Raw genomic sequence first — 21,227 nt, 5'->3', positions numbered from 1 at the left:
GTCAGCCGAGCCGGGCCGGGCCCGCCCCGCCGCGCTGCCCGCCGGGCCCTGACGCACTTCCCACGGGCCGGCAGCGCCGCATGTGGGGTGGCCGCGGCTTCCTCCGTGCCTTCCCTCCGCATTCCCTCCTCCTTTCCCCGCTCCTTCCCCCGCTGCCGCCGCCATGGGCCTGACGCGGCAGTACCTGCGCTACGAGCCCGCCGCGCTGTTCGGGCTGGTGGCGAGCGCCAAGGGCAGCGCGGCGTTTGTGGCGCTGCGCGGGGAGCGGGGCCGCTACGTGGCCGTGCCGGGCTGCGAGCACGTGTTCGTGTGGGACACGCGGAAAGCGGAGAAGGTGCGAGCGGGGATACGGGGCCGGGCGATGCGGCGCTTTGGGACCACCTGGAGCAGAGGTGTGGGGGTTACTGGGCGGCATTTGGAGGGAAGCGACGCCTCTGCAGCTTCCCCCCACCTTCTGTAGGGTGAGCTCGGTGTGAGGTTTGGGTGTGATGCCGGTTTGGGGCTCTGACTGTGCCCTGACCACATCATGGGGTTGGAATGGCCTGCCCAGAGAGGTGGTGGATTCACTGTCCCTCGAGGTTTTTAAACTGAGATTGGACGTGGCACTGAGTGCCATGATCTGGTAAAGGGACTGGAGTTGGACCAAGGGTTGGGCCTGATGATCTCGGAGGTCTTTTCCAACTCAGTCGATTCTATGATTCTGTGGGGGTGTCTTCCAGTTGCCCAAATTGGTCGTTAGACAGAAAGGATCCTGCGTAGTGTTATCTTTTGTATAGTCCAGAATAAATCCCAATGTTGGATGTTTACGAGGAAGTCGTGGTACTATTGTTTACTTCTGTTTTAAGGGATTGGTAAGATTTGCATTTGCTGAAGGCCCACAGACAGCACCACCACACACAGAGCAGATGGGACTAGAGATGGTTTGGATATCTGGAATGCAGCAGCTCTCACCTTTGTTTTCTTTTGATGGTACCTTGTGGCCATCGGTTGTCAAGGGAACGGAGTACTGGTCTTGCTGTTCTCTTACTGTGGTAGTAATTAATTTTATTTTGACTTGGTCCTAAAATGATTGAATCTCACTGTGGATCCTTTGAGATTTGCCTCAAAGATTTGTATCAGGGGTGTCATGGAGTTTGTGTTTTGCCTGTGGAACTGGGCATCCCATACGAAAGTTGTATCCTGTAAGGAGATTGTGAGCTGTAACTTTTAAGTACTTTGGCACATGTCTCTTCAGATCTTGAATCACCATAGGTATTACTGTCCACTACAAACTGAAATCAGAATTTGCTTTACAGCCGCTAGAGTGCTGTCTGCTGGTATGTTATTTTGGAGATGCTTTTATCATTCTCAAGTGCTTGTGCAGTTTCTGTAAAAGCAGCTCTGCCCTATACCCGAGAAAGGCCAGGCAAGAGAGGATGAGTCAGGAAGAAACTTTCTGACTTTATTCTCAAACAATGCTCCTTGCTCTCTGGCACTTAATATGTGGAGGCAGAAATCTGAGCTTCTGAATACCAGGCCTCGTTCTGCACCAGTTTCCTGTTTGAGTATGAGACATTTCTTTCCTTCTAATGCTGTTTGCCTTGGAAAATGGGGCTAATGACACTGTATTTGTTGCAGGAAATTGAAAAATGAACCTACAAAGTGGCAGAAGCTCTCAGTTGGTAGTTCAGTAGAAGACTAGAGTATATTCTTTTTTCTGTGTAAATACCTGTCTCTGACATGCCATTTATCAAGACTATACATGTTTTGTCTCCTAAAAATTGCAGGTTCTTATCCTTAAGGGTCTCAAGCAGGAAGTCAGTTGCCTCTGCCCGTCTCCAGATGGGTTGCACTTGGCTGTTGGGTATGAAGATGGATCAATCCGTGTGTTCAGCCTTCTAAGTGGAGAAGCAAATATCACTTTCAATGGACACAGGGCTGCAGTTACAGCCCTGCAGTACGACCACCTGGGGGGCCGCCTGGTATCTGGCTCAAAGGTGAGGGTTGCACATTTGGAGGATGGCCCTTTCACAGAGATGCTCCGTGGGGAAGGCCAGCCTGAACTAAAATGGTCAGCATTTTAAGTGGGTTATGTGACATCCACCCGTAACCAGAGGATGGCACTGAGAGGAGTTAGGACTGCAAGATGGTGGTGAGATTGAGGAGCTCAGGGCTGGGAAAGCAGCAGGGGCTGCAGGGCAGGAGTAGGATACTAGTAGAGCTGTTAAAGTAAAGAAGCTTGTGAGGTCAGGAATAGCAAAAGTGACTCAATCTGAGATAGCAATACATTTATTAGTCTGAATGCACCTTTTGGGAAGGAATGGCACTTGCATTAATCATCCCTGACATTCAAATTCAGAGTGAGAAACTGTGCTCTCAGGTAACCACTTCAGTCTCGTAGCAGAAGTTTTGCAGACACAAAAGCCAATCCCTTGGAGGTGCTCTCTCTGTTCCAGGATACAGAAGTCATCGTGTGGGATGTCATCAATGAGAGTGGTCTGTACCGGCTGAGAGGACACAAGGATGCTGTCACTCAAGTCCTTTTCTTGAAGGAGAAGAACCTGTTGGTCACCAGGTGAGCTAGGCTAAGTGTAGTTGTTGATCAGCAAAGCAGGCATAGTTGTATTTGCAGTTTGGACATCCCGCATGCTACAGCCATTTGTGTTTTCCTTCATGTCTCATGAGATCTCAGACCCACCATCATCTTTGCTTTTGTCACATTCACATATTTTTTAATAGTGTTTGAATCCAGAGGTGGTTAGTGGAGCTGAAATGGCCATATTAAAAAATTAGTATTTGGTAAAGGCTTTAACTTGCTGGTAAATGTGGCAACTTAAAGTTAATGTAATAAGGAATAGTGATAATATGTTCATTATGTATGTAACAATTTTTGCTGTTTATCTGAAAGAATTAAGCTGACTTAACTGTCTATATGTGCAACTCAGACAGCAATTGCTTCCTCATAACTATAAATACAGGAATTAATTAAAAGATGATAGGGTTTTTTTTAGTTGGATTTTAGTGATTCAACATAAGCTGCAAGTTGATCGAATCCCTTTAATAATAAGTGGTTGACAGAAGTTACTCTTCCTGAAATATCAGTAATTTTTAATTGATTAATAAAACTTCTAGTAGCTTAATAGAAAAATGCATTTGAGTAAAGAATTAGAGTTTCTTTTGGGTTTTTTTCTGTTTTCAGGTGGGAAAAGTAGTATTTTTGTTGATTTGGTAGATTATACCTGTTTTTAATGCAGTTTTAATATTTTCAGGTCAGTTTTAGAAATGCTTCTAATTTTCTCAGTAGCTAAATTGAGATAAAGAATTCCTCTCTATTTTTAATGTTTTATTAAAAGAGTAGAGATACTATCCTGTTTCTCTGGAGCTGCAAAGTTTTCCCTCCTTACTTTAGATTGTTTTATTGCCCAAGCAGCTAACTGCATTCCTTTGTGAACAGAATTTTTTGTGCTGTTTTGATACTTTTCAAACTAGTGCCTTTGGATCCCATGTTACAAAAGAGAGGGATTAACAATAAATACCACTTGTAATCAGAAATTTTTTGTCCTGAGGGAGCTTAGTAATGGAACCATTTTATGTCTTCATTTAGTTGCAACTTATTGAGGAAAATAGGCTCTTGTCAAAAATTAATAAAGTTAAATTGTTGAAGGATGCACTGAAAGAATCTGTATAAATGTTGAAATTACTTTTCTTGAATGCTCTTTCAGTACTGAGGTGGCATAATGTATGTGTTTTTGAGATCTAATCCTACATGGGCTTTGAAGGGCTGAAACAGCTGTAACTCTCCGTTAGGAGTTGCAGCTCCAAATCAGCGTTCAAAAAGAAGGAATCTGCTTTTCTTGTAGCCTGATCAGTGCACAAGCATGGCCCTGGTTGAGAATATGGAGAATTGTTCTCACCCTGAATAAGCAAGAAAGGATGCTGTGTGACACTGGGGCTGGCAGCTGCCTCCAGAGGTGGAAGCAGTTTTCAGTGACTTGCCAGATACCTTTTTGCAGTACCTTTGTATTGCTGTGCTTTCTTCTTGCGTAGCTTGTGAAATTCAGTGTCTGAGCAGCTGCTCTGTGATATGTTGTGGCATGTTTAAGGGTATTTTTTTGTATTTCTGCCACTTTTCTAAGCAGGTGAACTCTGGCAGTTTTTCCTCCTATGTTGAGTTTTCATTCTTTCTTCCAGTGGGAAAGACACTTTGGTGAAATGGTGGGATCTGGATACCCAGCACTGCTTCAAAACTCTGGTTGGACACCGAACTGAGGTAAAGGGGATGTGTGGGGAGTTATTGGGGTGGAGGGACTCTGGATTACATGTCATGGCTCACCTTGTGCTTTCCCTGCTCTCAGGAGTTGTAAGCTGGCACCGTCATACATTTTCTTGTCATTAGGCTTTAGGAATGAACAAATGAGAAACTTCTGTACCTTCCAGGAGCTGTCATCAACATGCAGTGGGTGACAGTTCTGATACAGATGTCCCCAGAGGAGGTCCCAGCTAGCCAGTCTCCTTTTTTTTAAACTCCTTTAATTAAATCAATTAAGGATAGACTGCTGTTCTTATGATAGTTAAAGCAGCCATAAGCTGTTTCCTCACATTGTGCCTCTGGACAGGTCTGGGGAATGGCTTTGCTATCCAAAGAGAAGCGTCTGATCACTGGAAGTGCTGACAGTGAGCTGAGGGTGTGGGATATCACGTACATCCAGGAGGTAAGACATTCCCTGTGTAACCCCTCAGTCCCCTGTCTGCTCAGCTGCTTGTCTTTGGACTAAGATGGGACCGGCACATTTGAAAATCTAGTTGATGTTCTGGGAAACAGAGACAAAGCAATGGCTTTGCTGTCTGAGAGGTCCAGAAGCTGCTCTTGGGATAGGCTTTGCTGTTTCCCATGTTTTCGGCTTTCAAGTAAAGCTGCAAGTACATCCAGAACAAGATTTCCACAGTGTGTCAAATCTTCCTGCCCTATGGCTAGAGAGGACAGTCTTGTGGGCAGATGATAGTCATGGGAGAGCATGGAGTGCTTGGTGCCTACAGGCATGCTGTAGGCCACTTTGGTGTCCTCTAAGTAATTGTACCTCCAGGGAAATGAAGTGTGAGACAGGAACCAGAACACTGTAGCTCTTGTGGTTTAAGGTACTGATTATGGGGTTATTTTGCCCATGAACAGGTAAAAGACCCTGATGAGCCAGAGTCCAAGAAAAGCAAAGGGTCTTTACTTGGAGCAGAAGAAAACACTGAAGAGGATGAGACCTTAGAGTTGGATGAGCATCCTGAGGAAGTAAGATTAATTTTCTCTATTGTCTATGAGATGGTGTATCTAACCCCATTTACTTTGTTTATACCCTGAGTGTCATATTTGACCTGTTCAGGAAAATGTGATTCTTGTTTTTCTCCATAATTCTTGTCTTGCTCCATAACAACTTTGTCAGCAGCAGTTGCTGCCTCATCTAACTGCAAAACATCAGCAGAAGTATGTGTGCCAAAACACATCCACATTATTCTCCACTGAAAGAGGAGGACTAGCAAATGTTTAAAGTTTAACACTGCTAATAGAACTCTTTGAACAAATGACACAGGAATAAAATAGTTACTAGCTGATTGGCAGTGCCGATGCTGAACTTTGCAGCTCGTAGCAGAAACTGAGAGGTCAGAGTTGCACTGTAATGAAATACAGTGTGAGATTTGATTGCAGAAAGCCATTCTCACTTGTGCTGCTGCTGGAGGTTTTAATGAATCATTCTTTCTAGTGGAACTCTGGGGTACTGCTCATATTTCAGAGTGCTTGTAGTTGTGGTAGATAGACAGCCTTGTTAAGTAATTTTCCAGTTTCCTCTCCACATGATTTCTGTCCCTTCAACCTTTTGTTTAATATTTGTTGTCACCTTCTCTACCTCTGTTGATGGAGGAACTGGTGCCTTCATAGAATACAAATTCATCTCTGTCTCTTAAACGGTTGTGGTTTGCCAGTAAAGTTAAATTATTCTTCCACTGAGACTGTCAATGATTATTTTCAGCTAAAATGCAACAAAACGTAAGAAGATAAACTTTGTAGCTCACACAGATGCTTGTTTTGTCTCTTGATTTATCCTTACTAGCTGTTCCATCAGGGCCCGGTAGATTCATTTTTCCCTCTTCTCTTCTTGACTTCCCTTGTCTGCAGATTTCTGAGTTTGCTTGAGAAGATCACATTTCAGACCAAAGCTTTTTCTTCTTTCCCTGTAGCGCATCATTAAGTGCAGCAAAGCTGGATCCATCGTGCGGGAAGGGAGAGACCGAGTAGTTACTCTTGCCACAGACCGAATGGGGAAGTTTTTGGCCTGCCATGTGAGTAATGGGCTCCTCTGCTATTGAGCTGTAGAGGAGGCACTTAGAGACCTTGGATAATTTCTGTGAGGGCCAGCCAGGGCTTTGCATGTCTCTGACTTCGTTTGCCCTGTCTAGGGAACAGATGCTGTTCTGGAAGTGTTCTCTGTCCTTTCTGAAGAGGAAGTCCAAAAGAAATTGGAAAAGAAAATTAAGAAAGCAAAGAAAAAAGCCAAGTAAGCAGTCTTTTGGATGTATCTGGATGCCGTTGCATCCAGAAGCCTGTTAGAAAAGCCCTTTACTAGCATTACACAGTCATTGAACTCCAAACCTCTGGTCATTCTGTTTATGCTTAGCTGTTCTGGTTTGGGGTTGCTAGTCCTGTGCCTTGGTGCTTGTCTGAGCAATACTGCTTCCAGAGACTAAGGAACTACCTTTCTTTCTGAGTCTTCCCTTGCAAAAAAGAAGCTCGTGGGTGCAAAGAAATGGACATAAAATGGGTTTTTCAGAGCTGTTCACCTCTACCTGACATTGCTGTTTATACTGTTTGGTGCATAAAAGTAAGTCCTTGGTAGGACATGCAGGAATGAGAGTTTAATCTGAGAAGTCAGAGGGCCTCTGATACCTCATCTCCAGGTTTTACGCCAGGTGGGTGAGAGCTTTTTTGTTTGTGTAGTGTTAAGTGTCTCTCTGTGTATCCTGGCACTTAACTGGTGGCTCAAAACAACTCTTAGGGAGAGGTCTTGCTCCTGGGTAGAAAGTAAAGCACAGGGCATGTAAATCTGGAGATGCTTTTTGGCAATGGCTGAGGACTTTTGGTGAGTGGTAGGAGATGAGCAGTAGCTGATCTTGCTCTCAAACATAAGCTTTTTGTTGTCTTGTTTTGTATCCATCTTTCTAATATGCCTTGTTAAGTGCTTTGGCTCCAGAGGAGGTTGCCTTTTTTTTAGGACAGATTTTCTCTTCAGTAGTCTGCATACTAGCATGAACTTCACTGTCTCACCCTGTTCCTAAATGTGGTCAGCACTGCTGGATAAGAGGGAGGTTGTTTTGTCAGCAGGCTAAGTGGTTTTCTTATGTTGTTTGCTGTCTCTGTGTTAGTTTGTGTTGGCTGTGATGGGTGATTTGACTCTCCTCCCTTATCTGATATTACTAGACAGAACTCTGAAGAGGACCCTGAAAGGAGTGTGCAGCTGAGCCTGCAGGAGGAGATTCAGCGGGTCACTAATGTCAAAGCTTCTTCTAAAATCAAGTGAGTGGAAAGCCTGTGGTAGAGTCTGAGCAGTGGTTGTGCAACTACCTGGGGAGAGCTCTGCATGGCTCAGTATGGGAGGGAGAGGTGGAAGAAGTTTCCCCCTCGACATCTGTTTACCTTGGATCTGGGGAAAGGCCTACCATGATCTCCACTCTTCCACAAGTGGTCCCCATCTTGCACACCTCTGTCTTAGTATGCCTTTGCTTGTTTGATGCTGTCTATATTCCTGTATCTCAGTTGACCTTAATATTTGATCCCTCCTACATGTTGTCTTACTGCTCCTATGTACAGCTCTGGTTTTGTTTAATCAAACAGGTCATTTGACTTGATTCTCTCTCCAAAAGGAGAGCTGAAGATGGTACTCTTGCTCCAGAACAACGTCATTGAGTTATACAACCTGGACCTGTCAGCACAAGTCCCACAGGCTGTCCGTGCATCCAGGATAACCATTGGAGGCCACCGCAGTGATGTCAGGACGTTGGCTTTTAGCTCTGATAACATTGCCATTCTCTCAGCAGCTGCAGAGTCTGTAAAGATTTGGAACAGGTACGCAGTCCAGTTGGGTCAATGCTCTCTGCCCTATGGGTATCAGTCTCCCAGAGCTCCATGTTCAGAAAACCAGTGATAAGTAAGAGGAGACAATGGAGAGGGATAAAATAGTGAATGAACTAAAGGAAGGAAATAGAAAACTATTTGACTTCTTATTAGGAAAACTGAGAAGCTGTACAGCTAAAATTGCAACACAAGGTCTAAATACAAAGGTCATACATAGTAGTCTTGTATAGACTATTTTGTTGTGGTTTTTTGTGTTTTTTTTTTTTTTTTGTTTTGTTTTTTCCTTTTTAATAAGAGGTCCTAACTATTACCCCTAAACAAACTACTTCCTGTTCTTTTGGGAACATGTGGGATTCTTGGCATCTTAGCTGAAGGATATAGTATTAGACTGAGTAGGCTGCTGCTTTGATCTAGAGTATTGTCTCAGTGTTTCCTGAGTGGTGCCAGTTTCAAGCTCTATCTTATACTCCTCTCTCCTCTCCTGAATGACAGGAATTCTGTTGGGAGGCAGGAGCTGTGCCCTTTCTTACAACAGCATAAGTCATGATGGTGAACTGTATGGGGCCATGTTTTTACGGAAAATGTTCTTAGCAGTAATGTTGCACAGCATTTGGGTCATAGGATGGTGGTGGGGTATCTTCTGACCCCAGCTGAAAGACCGCTCTGGGCAGAGGCCACTCTGGAGTCTGACTCACTCAGTGGGCCAGATTTTGTGTGTGATGAGAGGTTTTGGGCTCTGTCTTGCCCACAGATCGACCTTGCAGTGCATCCGGACGATGGACTGTGAGTATGCACTCTGCTCGCTCTTTGTCCCAGGAGATCGGCAGGTCATCGTTGGCACCAAGGTAAAGAGTGTCCTTCTGCACTTCAGACTGCCCAGGTCTGGAATACATTATGCAAGTGTCATTAAGGCAGCCTCACAGAAAATACACTGTCTCCTGGTCTGGAGTACTCAGTTTTAGGTGTAAAAACCTCTGACAGTCGAGTTCTGCTCTGTTCCCAAACTCTTTATGGAGCTCTTGTGGCTTGAGCTTGACCTTGGAAAGCTTTGGGAGGTCCCTGAAGGAGATCAAGAGTTTAGTCCTCTGTGTAACAATTGTGTAATGAAGCTGGCTGTTGCAGAGATGGGTGGCATGGGAGCTCTTCTGTGAGGAGACATCAGGAATTGTGAGCAGAGGGGCTGATTTGTCGTCTGTGATATATCTTTCTCTCCAGACAGGGAAGCTGCAGCTGTATGACCTGGCTTCTGGGAGTCTGATAGAGACACTTAATGCTCATGATGGGGCAGTGTGGTCCATTGCTCTTTCACCAGACCAGGTAACTCAGCCACCTAAGTATCATCTATTGCATGTCTTTTCATGTAACTCCTTCCTTTAGTACTGTGTTTGCACTACTGATGTGAACATGGGAACCTGTCATCCTGGGAGGTGGAGGATGCAGCTGGTAGTGCCAAAGAACTTTGTAGTGGAATCAAAACTACAGCAAGCAGTAACCTGTCTGAGATTCATACACAGTACGGATTAAAACATATGGGATAGATTTTACCCTTGTTCTGAATGTAATGTAAATGGGATAATGTTGAACTCTTCTTCATTTAGAAGGCTGTGCTTGTGTGGTGGTGGTGGTAAGGTGTGTATGATCCAGTAACAGTGGGAGTGTCAAGTTGCCTACAAAGTACCTGCACATTGTTACCTACAGCTGAGATGGCTACTTTCAGTCCCAAAGTTTCAGTCCAAATTTTGAATTGCATTTGGGATCTTGGTCTTATTACCTCCCTGCTAGAGCTTTTGAAATTGTTGTTGTCTCAGTCAATGGGTAATGCATGCTCTAACCAGAGTATGTATTTTTGGTGGTGTCCACCCAGTCATTATTGCTAAAGGAAAGTGGGACACTTCACAAACCTTCTTGTGTGTTGGCAATTCCTCGTTGTAGAATTTTTCTGGGATATAGCAACTCGTTTCACAATAACTTTTTTGTTTTTCCCTGCAGCGTGGCTTTGTGACAGGAGGTGCTGATAAATGTGTCAAGTTCTGGGAGTTTGAGCTTGTGAAGGATGAGAGCAGTGTTCAGAAAAGGTGAGAAAATAAACCTTTCTAGGCTACATTTAGCTGCAGTCTCTGTTGTCATTGAATACTGTGCACTGCAAGAAGCACCCATGACATTTGTGTGGAACACATGGAGAAGAGTATCAGCTCAGTGGTGCTTTGTGAAGGCTTGAGCTTGGCCGGAGAAGGGCACTTGCCCCGTTCTGATCCCCTTTTTGTGTGTGAGTTTAACTTCTAATCAGGAAGGGTCTCCAGGTCATTACCATAAATTTACAGTGAAGTTCATCAGCCTGCAGTGCCTGCTTATTTCCAGTCTTGTCTTGTTAAAGTCATAGTGAGGAATGAGGTGCTATGTGTTACAATTAACTTGCTTTCTCAGGGTGCAATGTGGGACTTGTATTCATATCTCTTCCTCACTTGTTTGTTTGGGATAGCAATTGTTTATTTCCTCTTCTTGTTGCCAGGCTTTCCATGAAACATGTGCGCGTTTTACAGCTGGATGAGGATGTTCTCTGTGTGCGGTACAGCCCCAATCAGAAACTGCTGGCTGTCTCCTTGTTGGATTGCACTGTGAAGATTTTCTATGTTGACACACTCAAGGTATGCGTGACCAAATGGGCTGTGATGCTGTGTAGGGAGTGTTGTAATACTGAGATTAGCTCAGTTGGTTAAAACTTGGTTCTAATAACACCAAGGTCATGGGTTCAATCCCCTGTATGGACCATTGACTTAACAGTTGACTTGATGATCCTTGTGGGTCCCTTCCAACGCAGAATATTCTGTGATTCTATGATTGTAGTCTGCAAGATCAGGAATGCATAGGAAAAATGTCTGTTTGTTGCAGAACACTCGTAAGAATCAGAGAGACCATGCATCCTGCCTCAGGTGCCTGTTTGCTAGCAAGCCTGACAGAACCATGGCTGTCTGACACTGGTCAGAAGATCCATTTTTCATGGGGAAAGTGTTCTGAGCCTCTAGGTGTCAAGGTTCATTCTAAATGCTGCAGACATGGTGTTACTCCAGATTTGTGAGACACTGTAGGGGTATAGATGGTGGCATTAAATAGGGCATAGCAGAGGCAAAACCTGGGGGAGGAGAACATTCCTTGTGAGCAGTGTGCAGTGGTTTTGCGAGTTGTGTATTAGCACATGAATATTACGAAGTGAGACAAGACAGACTGGGGCTGACAGGTAGGCAGAGGGAAGCAGAGACACACTCCACAGGGTGTGGTGATTAGCACCAGAGTTAGCTCTGCTTGCTTGGGTACTTCCACCGTTCTCCCAGTTCTACCATCATGGCCCTGCTGCTAACTGTTCAGGGCAAGAATGGAAGTGGGACAATGTTAGAAAGACAGAGCTGCTGAGGCAGAGCAGAACTAGCCTGGAGCTTGAGATTTTCGTGCATTTCTAACCAGCATGTCTAACTGAGTCACCTTTCTTCTGCTTCAGTTTTTCCTCTCTCTGTATGGACACAAACTGCCAGTTCTGTGTATGGACATCTGCTATGTAAGTATCAATAAGGCTGTGTTAGGTGGGACAGTGGTGATATGGATGACTGTGAGAACCTCTGCTGGTAGCAAGGCCTCTAGGATAATGGTTTCTTGTCACCCCTTTGCTCCCAACTTAGCAGTTCCTGGATGGGACACAGCAAGCCCCTCCTTAGTCTGCAATCCTATGCTCACTGGAAGGAGTACCAGACTAGTGTTTATAACAGAACTGACTGGGGCATTTTATGAGTGAGTGGAAGTCAAAATGCTGTTGTGGTTCCTTACACTCATCTTAAAAGGTAACACCCTGCTCTCTGCTAAACTTATTAACTATGGTGAGAGGAGCCTGAATTTTTTTAGTAGGAGCAGAGACCTAGGGCTGAGATGAAGCAGCCTCTTCATATCTGTTCATTCTTGGACTGCATCTTTCTCTGTGGTGTCTTTGGAATGAGGCTCATTGAAAGCTGAAAATGTCAAGATAAAACTAAATACCTGCAGAGGTTCACAGGAGGGCCAGAGTGCTGTCAGTGGGCTGTGCCAGTACCACAAGCATGGGCCCCCCTGGTAAGAGGAGGTGGAGGGTTCAGGAGACTGTATTTCAGGACCCAGATAGATACCTGCCTACTCAGCAGTGCTTAGTCAATGGTTCAGCAGCAGTTCCTCACAGGGCTGCCAGCCAGCTCCCCACACCCTTCTCTCTCTGTGTTCTCTGTAGGATGGGACTCTAATTGCGACTGGCTCTGCTGACAGGAATGTGAAGATTTGGGGCCTGGATTTTGGAGACTGTCACCGTTCTCTCTTTGCCCATGATGACAGGTTAGTCAAACCCTACCGCATCTGGTATATGGACTTTCTTATCTCCAAGGGGTTGTGACCTAGCAATAATCCTTTTATCCAGCATGGAAAGGGGGAAGGTCTGCAGTGTTCCCCAAGTGGGTAAATTTAAGCCTTTTTCTCTTCCAGTGTGATGTATCTGCAGTTTGTGCCGAAATCCCATCTCTTCTTCACAGCTGGGAAGGACAGCAAGGTTAAGCAGTGGGATGCAGATAAATTTGAACATATTCAGACGCTGGAGGTAGGAAGTTTTGGAGGCTGTTAAAGGAAACATTATCCCCTGCATGACCAGCACTTTCCTAAGGGGTGGGAGTTGGATGGTGTTCATGCCATACCTCTTCTGTCTACCATGCAGGGGCATCACCAGGAGGTGTGGTGTTTGGCACTCAGTCCCAATGGAGACTACGTGGTGTCGGCATCCCATGACAAGTCCCTGCGCCTCTGGGAAAGGACGAGGGAGCCGCTTATTTTGGAAGAGGAGAGGGAGATGGTGAGAGTTGCATCCTTCCCACCAAAGACAACTTCCAGACCTGTTTCCTCCCCAGCAGGCAGTTTCCTTGTTTTTCACTATGAAAGAGGCTGGATCCACACTTAGCAGACTTGCTGGTTACTAACCACAGCCTGGTGTTGGGGTGCCCTGGGTTGTCTGTCACCTTTTGCATGATGGGACTGTGCCCCGAGCTGTCTGGAGACAGCACTGCAGGCTTTGCAGGTGCTTGCTTGTCCTGCGTTGCAGATGCCTGGCTAACTTGCTCTCTGCTTTGCTTCTCTCTTGCTTCCTAGACTTTAGTCTGTAGTTGTGATTTTCTACAGGTCTGTTGGCTACAGTCTTCAATGTTCTCTTACTCTCTTGTGCTCCTTTCAGCACAAATGTGCTTGGGAGGCAGATCAGCAGGTGGCTGTTGGGAAATGATGGAAAGTATCTCTCCTGTTAAATGCAGATTGTCTTGGTTTCCCCTTTCCCAACCATGAGAGGTCCACTCTGTCTCAGTAGCAGGCCCCAGAGCTTGGGAATGCTGGAAGAAGCCCCTTCTGTTCCCTTTGAGCATGATTTGTAATGACCCACAGACTCTCAAGAAGGACTTCAGTAGGAAAGAAAGTCTGGAGGTCTCTAATCCAACCTTGTGCTCACTGCAGGGTAACCTTAAAGCTGTGTCAGACTGCTCAGAGACTTGTCTTGGTACATTGACATCTCCAAGGAAATAGATTGTTCAGGCTGAGCATGTTCCATTGTTGAGCCATGACTGGGGTTAGTGCACCTGTTTGTTTCATGTATCCAACTGGAGATTCCCTTGGAACAATGTATAACTCTTGGCTTTTCACTATATCCCTTAGAGGATCCTGTCTCTCTCTCCCCTTATAAGCAGTTCTCAAATCACAGGGAGGGAAGGAGGCAGAAAGAAGAAGCAGGAGTAGAAGAGAAACCTGCAGTAGATGTTTAGGGATTTTTTTATCCCAGCCTGTTTGCAAGAGTTGACCCGTAGCCTGCACTTCGATGCCCAGTGTTTGGTGTGCTAGGAATGAGAGTGGTAAAAGGAGAGACAGCTTCTTTTCCAGATTCCAGAGAAGTGTGTTTTGGCTCAAATTTAAGTAGCAAGGTGGGCATGAATGAATACACCAGTAGTGAATTACACACTGACGTAATTGATGCCCTTTTATGTGAGAGATGGCACACCTGTGCCTTTTTCCCTTTGCATGCTAGGACAACCCTGGGACTTTTCTAGGCTTATTCCTTCTGTGGCATGTGACTGATGAAACATCTACTACTGAAGTGCTGTGGTGTCTGGCTGTGCTTGGTGGGCTGTCTAAGGGCTGTTCCTGCATCCAGGGCAGAGGCCTTGATTTCTTCCTGTCTGGGAGATGCTAGAGTTCACTGTGGGGTTGGGACCAGGGAGAAATGGGCATTTTGCACTGGCACTGTTGATCTCTGCTGATTTGTCCTGGTTTTGCAGTGGGTTGCATGAAGCTGCAGGCTCGCTTGCTCAGCCAGTCTGGGAAAACTTGTACCCTTGCTGCCTGCTTACCCCTGTTAATATGTTGTGTTCTCATCCACTGTAGCAACGAGAAGCTGAATATGAGGAGAGTGTGGCAAAGGAAGATCAGCCTGTGGTGAGTTGTACCATATGAATTATGTGTCAGTCTGACTGTACAAACTCTGGAATAACTATTTCTGTACGACATAGAAGAGGTATCAGAGAGAACAGATAATTCTCTTGCTTTGAGGAGGTGCAGAGGGAAGGTGCAGCTGAAGCTGTGGTTGCATCGTGACGCATTTGACTCTGGTACTTCACACAGACAGCTTCAGGAGATTGTGTGGAGCTGGCCAAACTGCTACACAGTAGCTTGAAAACTGAAAACTTGCTGTGCTTTTGCCCTGTTTATATCCCCAGTTCAGGTCCACACAGGGTCTGCCAAGGCTGGGCTGCCTTCTGACAGCTGCTTCCAGGTCCAAATAGTGCAGGACTGGTGGGGAAGTCTGATCACTGTAGCTGAGATGCTTTGGTTGCATTGCAGGTTGTTTTGACACTGGATTACCTGGCCTCTGTTGGCAGAACAGAAATTGTGTTGTCCTGCCTTCCAGAGCTCAGTATTAGCACAGTTCCTGAGGAAAAGCTGTGCACTGGGGAAATCCTGTATTTCCCCAGATGAATGAGGGACTGGGACTGCTGTTTTTGTTAGTATGGATTATGGAAGCGTGCCTGCCATGGTGGGTGCTGACATATATCAGCCGCTCAGCTGCAAAGGATGGAACTGCAACTGTTTTGTAGGTGCCTGGAGAGACGCAAGGAGAGACAGGGCTGGCAGGAAAGAAGACTATTGAAACCATCAAAGCGGTAAGGCTGTGTGGGTGTGCCAGCATTGATTTGTGTCTTAGCAGTCTCTGCTGCAGGGGACTGTCACACTGTTGGGGCAGCAGTTTGAAGAGTAACTCGTGCTGTCATATAAGGGCAGATTGCCCCTGCCTGCAAGAGCAGTCTGTCCTGCTCCATGGCCAACAGGGAGGGGTCTGACTGTGGAGAGTCACACACCAGGAAATCCTGATACCTCTCCAGGGAATGAGGTGTGAGGCTCCTGTGGCTGCAGCTTTTTCTGCGTGTCATGTGTGAGACAGACTGGGCTGCTCTTGCCCTCTGGGGTTTGCAGCTGGGATGTTCTCTAGGCATCAGGCCTCTCCCTGAAGGGCATGCAGTCCTGTGGGAATATGGAAGGTGGAAATGTGTTGTGCTTGAGGTGGGAGGTGCACCAGGAAGGTATGGGGGTGGGTAATGTCATGGCTGTAGATTTCAGCAGTTTGGTGCTCTTGTAAATACAGAGGAAGTCCTTAATCTGAATAGTCAAAATGTCCTGACCCTGGCTTGTGCCTCAAAGGAGTACTGCTTGCTGGGGTGGGGAGTTCAATGTCAAGGCAACAACTGAAGCTGCAGCAGGGAGCACCTGGGGCAGTGGGGAGAATGTGGAGGGTGTATGACACCTTCAGGATGCGATTGGTGTACTCAGGGTAAGTAGTGCAGTCTGGAGCAGAGGTTATTGGGCAAGTTGCCCTGTGGTGTTCCATGCCAGTCCCTCTGCTTCCACCTTCATTTGTCCAGCTGAGCTTTGCTTTGGCTTGTCTGGTGTCTGCACTGACGTACTGTTCTTGTGTTGCTCAGGCTGAGAGGATCATGGAAGCTATCGAGCTGTACAGAGAAGAGATGGCAAAACTAAAGGAGCACAATGCCATATGCAAAGCTGCAGGGAAAGAGGTAAAAGACTGAGCAATTTACCAATCCCAATGTGTGTGATTCCAGCTAATGTGGAAAGGCTTAGCATGCAGATAAAGTCAGGATATCCAGGAACAATAGATACTTGCTGAATTCTTCCGGAGAAATGGTACCACGGTCTGGGGCATGGTTAGTGGTGTGTTCTTTCTTTCCAATGATCCTTAAGTTTAAAGTAATAGTGGGATGTAAGTTTGTTCCTGGAAGAGCATGCTGCTGCAAAGCCTTTGTCTTCATCTCAACTTCCTGCTAAGTAAGGGGTTGTGATATAAGTGTGAAAAGTGACAAGAAGTGGAAGAAAATTCATACATGATTGAGTTAGTCATATCCTTCTGAGAATGAGGTTGTGTGGTGGCTGCAGATGAGGTCTTCAGTGACATTCTGGGGAGGATGTGGGTGTGGGAATTGCAGGAAGACACTCAATAAAATCTCTCTTTCACTATGGGTGAAAGTTTGGTCTAAATACACATTTGTACACACACAACTGCCTGATTCTAACCCACTCTCTGTCTCCAGGTTCCCTTTCCTGTCAATCCCATCCTCCGTGCTTATGGAAATATTACGGTAAGTGGAATGCCCAGGCCACAGGCTGTGGTTTTTTCTCAGCTTGAGTGGGGCTGGTTGATTTTCTGGCTGAACCAAAACACTGGGTTGCTGTGGGAAAAGACTACTTGATTCAATTTGAAAACCTGGAACTTTTGCATGTGCAAAGTGAGCATAATTTGAGTTTTTCATGATTGTGGGGTTTTGGTGGCGTTTTTTATTATTTTTTAATATCTTGCATCTGTGTTACAAAAGTTTAACCCCATCAGGGTTAAATAGGGGGCAGTAAAATCCTGTGGCCCAGTAGCTCCCAATTCCTTTTGAGATGGGTGCTGTTTAAATGAATCCACTGTACAGAAAAGGGAATTTGGACCTGCTTCCAAAGTCTTGGAGAATGTGCTAGTTGGAGTGCTAGGCTGGGGTAAAAGCACAGGTGCAAGTCATGATGTGTCATGTTATGTGGTGACTTGACCATGATGAGCCATCAGTATGTCAGACTGTGAACAAAAGTACTTCATGTGCTGACAGTTGCTAAACCTCTTCCTTGGGAGAAACTCTACCTGTGGAATATTTGTCCCAAAATACCTACTGTTGCCTTGACCAGGAGGCAGGAGCTGGAAGCACGTGAAGGCTTCCTGACCCTGAATCATTTGCCTGTGCAGCTGTAAGCACAGAAGGGGAGCTCTGAGCAAGGCAGGGCTGTGTTGTAGCTGCCTAGGTTTATTTACATGCATTGGTACAGCAGTTCCTAATGTTGTCTCTATTCCTGAAGAATTTAAATTGAAAAAATTCTGTAGGGTAGTTAAATGTCCAGGTATTGCAGGCTGGAGCTGGTGCCTTTACTCACTTACGTCATACTACTACACAACAGTTTTCACTAAATTCTGAGAGTTTTTTACTTACTCCAAAATATATAGACATGGATTCATTAATAAATAAAAATCCACTACCCTGAGTAGATTATTTTTGTTTTCCTGGTTTATTCCAATGTGTACTCCTAGATTGTGTTTTTAAGTACCCCTAGGAAGATCCTTCTTTTTTCATTCTCCCCTTTTCATGGAATCATCAAATTGTTTGGGTTGGAAGGGACCTTAAAGATCATCTAGTTCAAACCTCCCTACAATGGGCAGGGACACCTTCCATTAGACCAGGTTGCTTGAAGCGGCATGTCAATGCCAGATAAAATAGCCTTTATTTTCCTTCTAACTACCTGTAATAACCTAGCAAGGATCCTTCTGTCCCTCCATAATTATAGGTCTATTTAATTATAAGTTGGGTAGGCTGAACAGAAGTGAATGAAATCCTATAACTTAATAGTTGGGTACTTTGCTTTGGCAATGCCTAGTTCAGCTCTGCATCTGCCAAACACTTTCAGTGAATTAACAGGAGCAGCAGGAATTAAGTCTTTGGGAGATGAGTTTGTGTGAGGTTTTATATGTATAATTTGTTTGTTTCTCCAAGCTTTTTAGCCAGTTTGTACAGGATTCATTGAAGTGAATTGAGAGGATTTAGCTTGTTGGAAATTAACTAAATTTTTCACAGTATTCTTCACCAGTGTATTCTTTACCACCTTCCTGAAGAGGCTGGGTCTGTGTTTTAAGGAGGGAGAACTTCTCAGACTGTCAGCTGATTGAAACCGAGGGGGCTTCCTCTTTGTTCTATTCAGCATGATCTGTCTCACGAGATTTGATTACATGTTTTTAACTGTGTGAAACGGACCTTAAGGGCATATTGGTCCTGGAATGTTTCTTGATAAGCAGAGTTCGTGTCTTTCCTGTTACAGCCTTCTGTGTATGTGCTGGAAGTTTTCAAGAAGGTCAAGTCAAGGTGAGTCCAAAAAGCATTTTGCTGAACAGATTTGTGACTGTGTATTGTATTTCTAGGCCTAGGACTTTCTGGGGTCCTTGAATGATCTCTTAGGCTAGGTATGGGCAGCGCTAGTGAGCCTGAGTTACTGTTTCTGGCAGCCTCTTTTGACCATATGTAGAATTGGGGAATGGAAATTGTTCCTTCCATGGGGAGTGTGGGATGAAGCTTGCCAGTGTGGGTTGGCTGCTTGGAGAGGCACATGTATGTGGTAAGTAGTTTGGGAATGCTGAGGAGGGAAGGCTGTGTGCCTGTTCCTGTGCCAGAAGGTGCCTGCTGGCCTGGGCTGTAGTCTATGCAGATGCACTGTGGGCAGTCTCAGACCAAGCTTGAGGAATGCTTAGCTTTTGTACCAGAAGCTACCTATATGGAAATGTTTCCTGCTCATATGTAGCAGTGCAGTTCTGAGACTAACGCTTTGGTTTTTCCTCAGTGAGCTGGAAGAGTCTCTCCTGGTGCTGCCCTTCTCCTATGTCCCTGACCTCCTCAAACTCTTCAATGAATATATTCACCTGGGTTCAGATGTTGAACTCCTGTGCCGAGCTCTCCTCTTCCTGCTCAAGTGAGTCCTTTATCTGCCCAGACAGTACGTGGGCTTTCTTACATGTCTCTGGGTCTGAAGCTCTTGGGAAGCATCCTTGAGGATAAATATGTGGCCTCTGCAGGAGATAGGGAATCACTGCAATCCACAGTGAAAAGTGTGTGGGAATAGATTGATCAGATGCAGATTTGTTGACATGCCCAGATGGGGTTGCTGGTCCTGCTGCCCCAAGTCTCACTGGTATGAAAAATCCTTCATCAAGCCTGAAGTGGCACAGTTGGTGGCACGGAGTCATTGCACCATCTGTGTCCTCAGAGATTTTCCTCTTGCACCACTGGATGTTAAACTTCAGAAAATAACTTTCCAGATAAATCTGTCCATGCCTGTTACAGTGCTGGTGTGGAGAAGCCTAATTTAGGGAAAAACTTACATCTGGAACACAGAGAGGCTCAGGAGAGGGGCTTTCTGATGTTTCTGAGAACAATGCTGCAATACATCACTGCCTACTTTGTTCCCAGGATACATTTTGGGCAGATTACAGGCAACCACATGCTGGTGACAGTGATAGAAGAACTGAAGAAAACGACCATCTCCAGAGTCAGTGAGGCCCGGGTGAGTTTTGCACCCTGTTCCAGGATCACCCTCTCCTGATCCAGAATAACAGGATGGGCCAATGTTTGTGAGCCTGTGCTGTCCGTGGTGTCCAATGGGAAAGTTGGTTGGGGGGCGGAGCCCATTTAAACCATCCTCCTTTGCAAATAGGCTCCCTTTTCCTTATGTTCCTCCTTATGGGAGCCTAGCTGTGCTCCCTCCCTCATTTACTCTTGGTTTTCTGATATATGTGTTTGGGCCTTGGCTCCCTAGTTTCTAAATAAATAGGAGGTAAATAAACTTTTTCTCTTGGGCTTTTCTGTGGGCTGCTACCTTAATTAATGCAGACTGTGCATCTTCCCAGAGGCAAATTCAGGTGCCTGCCAGCAACTTGTCTTTTAGAAAATACAATGCATTATGTTTGCTTTTAATAGAGGACTGTGGGGACCCAGGTGCAGGATAAATTGTTCTCCTACTCAGATGAAGTTTACATTTAAATAATGTTACTTTCTTTAAGTTAGTGAATTGTCTTGCTTTTGTCATTTCTTAGTGTAGAGGGTGGCCAGTGCAGGACCCTCTGCCCCCTACCAAGCTTGAGATGTGCCTAACAGTGTGGTGCTGGTCTGTCTCTGCAGGATGTGCTGGGATTCAACATGGCAGGGCTCCAGTTCCTGAAGAGGGAGATTGAGGCCAAGGATGAGGTGACATTTTTTGCTGATGCTACTGAACGTTTTGAGGAGAAAAAGAGGAAGAGGAAGAAGAAAGAGAAAGAGAAGATGGTTCTTGCAGTGCTCTAGCATTTGCTGCCCAAGACCCAGAGCACCTGGATGGAGTCACGTAACCTCAGTGCTGGCCATGGAATTGTTCTTGTGGCTGAACATCTGTGATGATGTCCAGTGGCTGGGATGAAGTCTGTTCCCTCCCCATGTGGTATAATCCATTTTGTAAACCCAACTCAGAATGGCTGTTTCTGAGATAAACTCTCTGTAGTCTACTGCAAATGTATGCGTTTGGACTGTTACTGAGGTGACTGTCAAAGGCTCTGCCTCCAGAAGAATGCCTGTTAAGAAACTAAGTTGATTCATCTGTGAGAGAGATCAGCTCATTCTGGCAGCATTGATTCAATGGAATCCAGCACATGGACTGCTGGTGAGACCATGCCCTGTCCAGGGAAGGCAGCTGGCAACATTTTACGCAGTTTTGACACTTGCTGGTGGCTTGTGGCCTCTGGACAAAGCTCAGTGACTTCTGCCGAAGTGTAAGAACTTGGTCTACAGCCACTCACCTTTTAGTGGGACAGGGAGAAACATGGCTGTACTCTGCTACAAGACAATTGTTCATGGTATTTTGTCTAAATATTTCTCTAGTAAAGCCTCAGCTGCCTTGCCCTGTGTGTCAGTTTTCAAAGGATTTTTTACAGAGAATAAAATCAGTGGGAGCAAATGAAAGGGCTGCCACCCAGGATTGT

The 21,227-nt window shown here is 45.5% G+C and overlaps 1 protein-coding gene across 1 annotated transcript; it reads left to right on the top strand.

Moving 5' to 3' along the window:
• Positions 1-59: 59 nt before the first annotated feature.
• On the top strand, positions 60-21,146 carry WDR3 (WD repeat domain 3). Its single transcript, XM_071559576.1, has 26 exons — positions 60-334; positions 1,767-1,976; positions 2,436-2,554; positions 4,171-4,249; positions 4,596-4,691; positions 5,150-5,260; positions 6,205-6,306; positions 6,424-6,521; positions 7,442-7,537; positions 7,856-8,086; positions 8,847-8,940; positions 9,311-9,412; positions 10,085-10,170; positions 10,605-10,740; positions 11,589-11,645; positions 12,342-12,442; positions 12,590-12,701; positions 12,816-12,950; positions 14,519-14,569; positions 15,229-15,294; positions 16,111-16,203; positions 16,735-16,782; positions 18,545-18,588; positions 19,061-19,189; positions 19,687-19,780; positions 20,395-21,146. Exons 1-26 carry the CDS (start codon positions 164-166, stop codon positions 20,554-20,556), a joined length of 2,823 nt encoding a protein of 940 aa, XP_071415677.1. The 5' UTR covers positions 60-163; the 3' UTR covers positions 20,557-21,146.
• The last annotated feature ends 81 nt before the right edge of the window (positions 21,147-21,227 follow it).

This window comes from Pithys albifrons, chromosome 1, assembly GCF_047495875.1.
Source record: "Pithys albifrons albifrons isolate INPA30051 chromosome 1, PitAlb_v1, whole genome shotgun sequence".
Taxonomy (NCBI): Eukaryota; Metazoa; Chordata; class Aves; order Passeriformes; family Thamnophilidae; genus Pithys; species Pithys albifrons.
Note: the sequence above shows the minus strand (reverse complement) of the source record. Positions and strands in the feature narration are given on the sequence as shown.

Excerpts from the sequence above, each read along its gene's own strand:
- WDR3 (XM_071559576.1), top strand. The coding sequence starts at position 164 with ATGGGCCTGACGCGGCAGTACCTGCGCTACGAGCCCGCCGCGCTGTTC. Across the intron at positions 4,692-5,149 it reads ATATCACGTACATCCAGGAG|GTAAAAGACCCTGATGAGCC; the intron begins GTAAGACATTCC and ends GCCCATGAACAG. Across the intron at positions 8,941-9,310 it reads AGGTCATCGTTGGCACCAAG|ACAGGGAAGCTGCAGCTGTA; the intron begins GTAAAGAGTGTC and ends CTTTCTCTCCAG.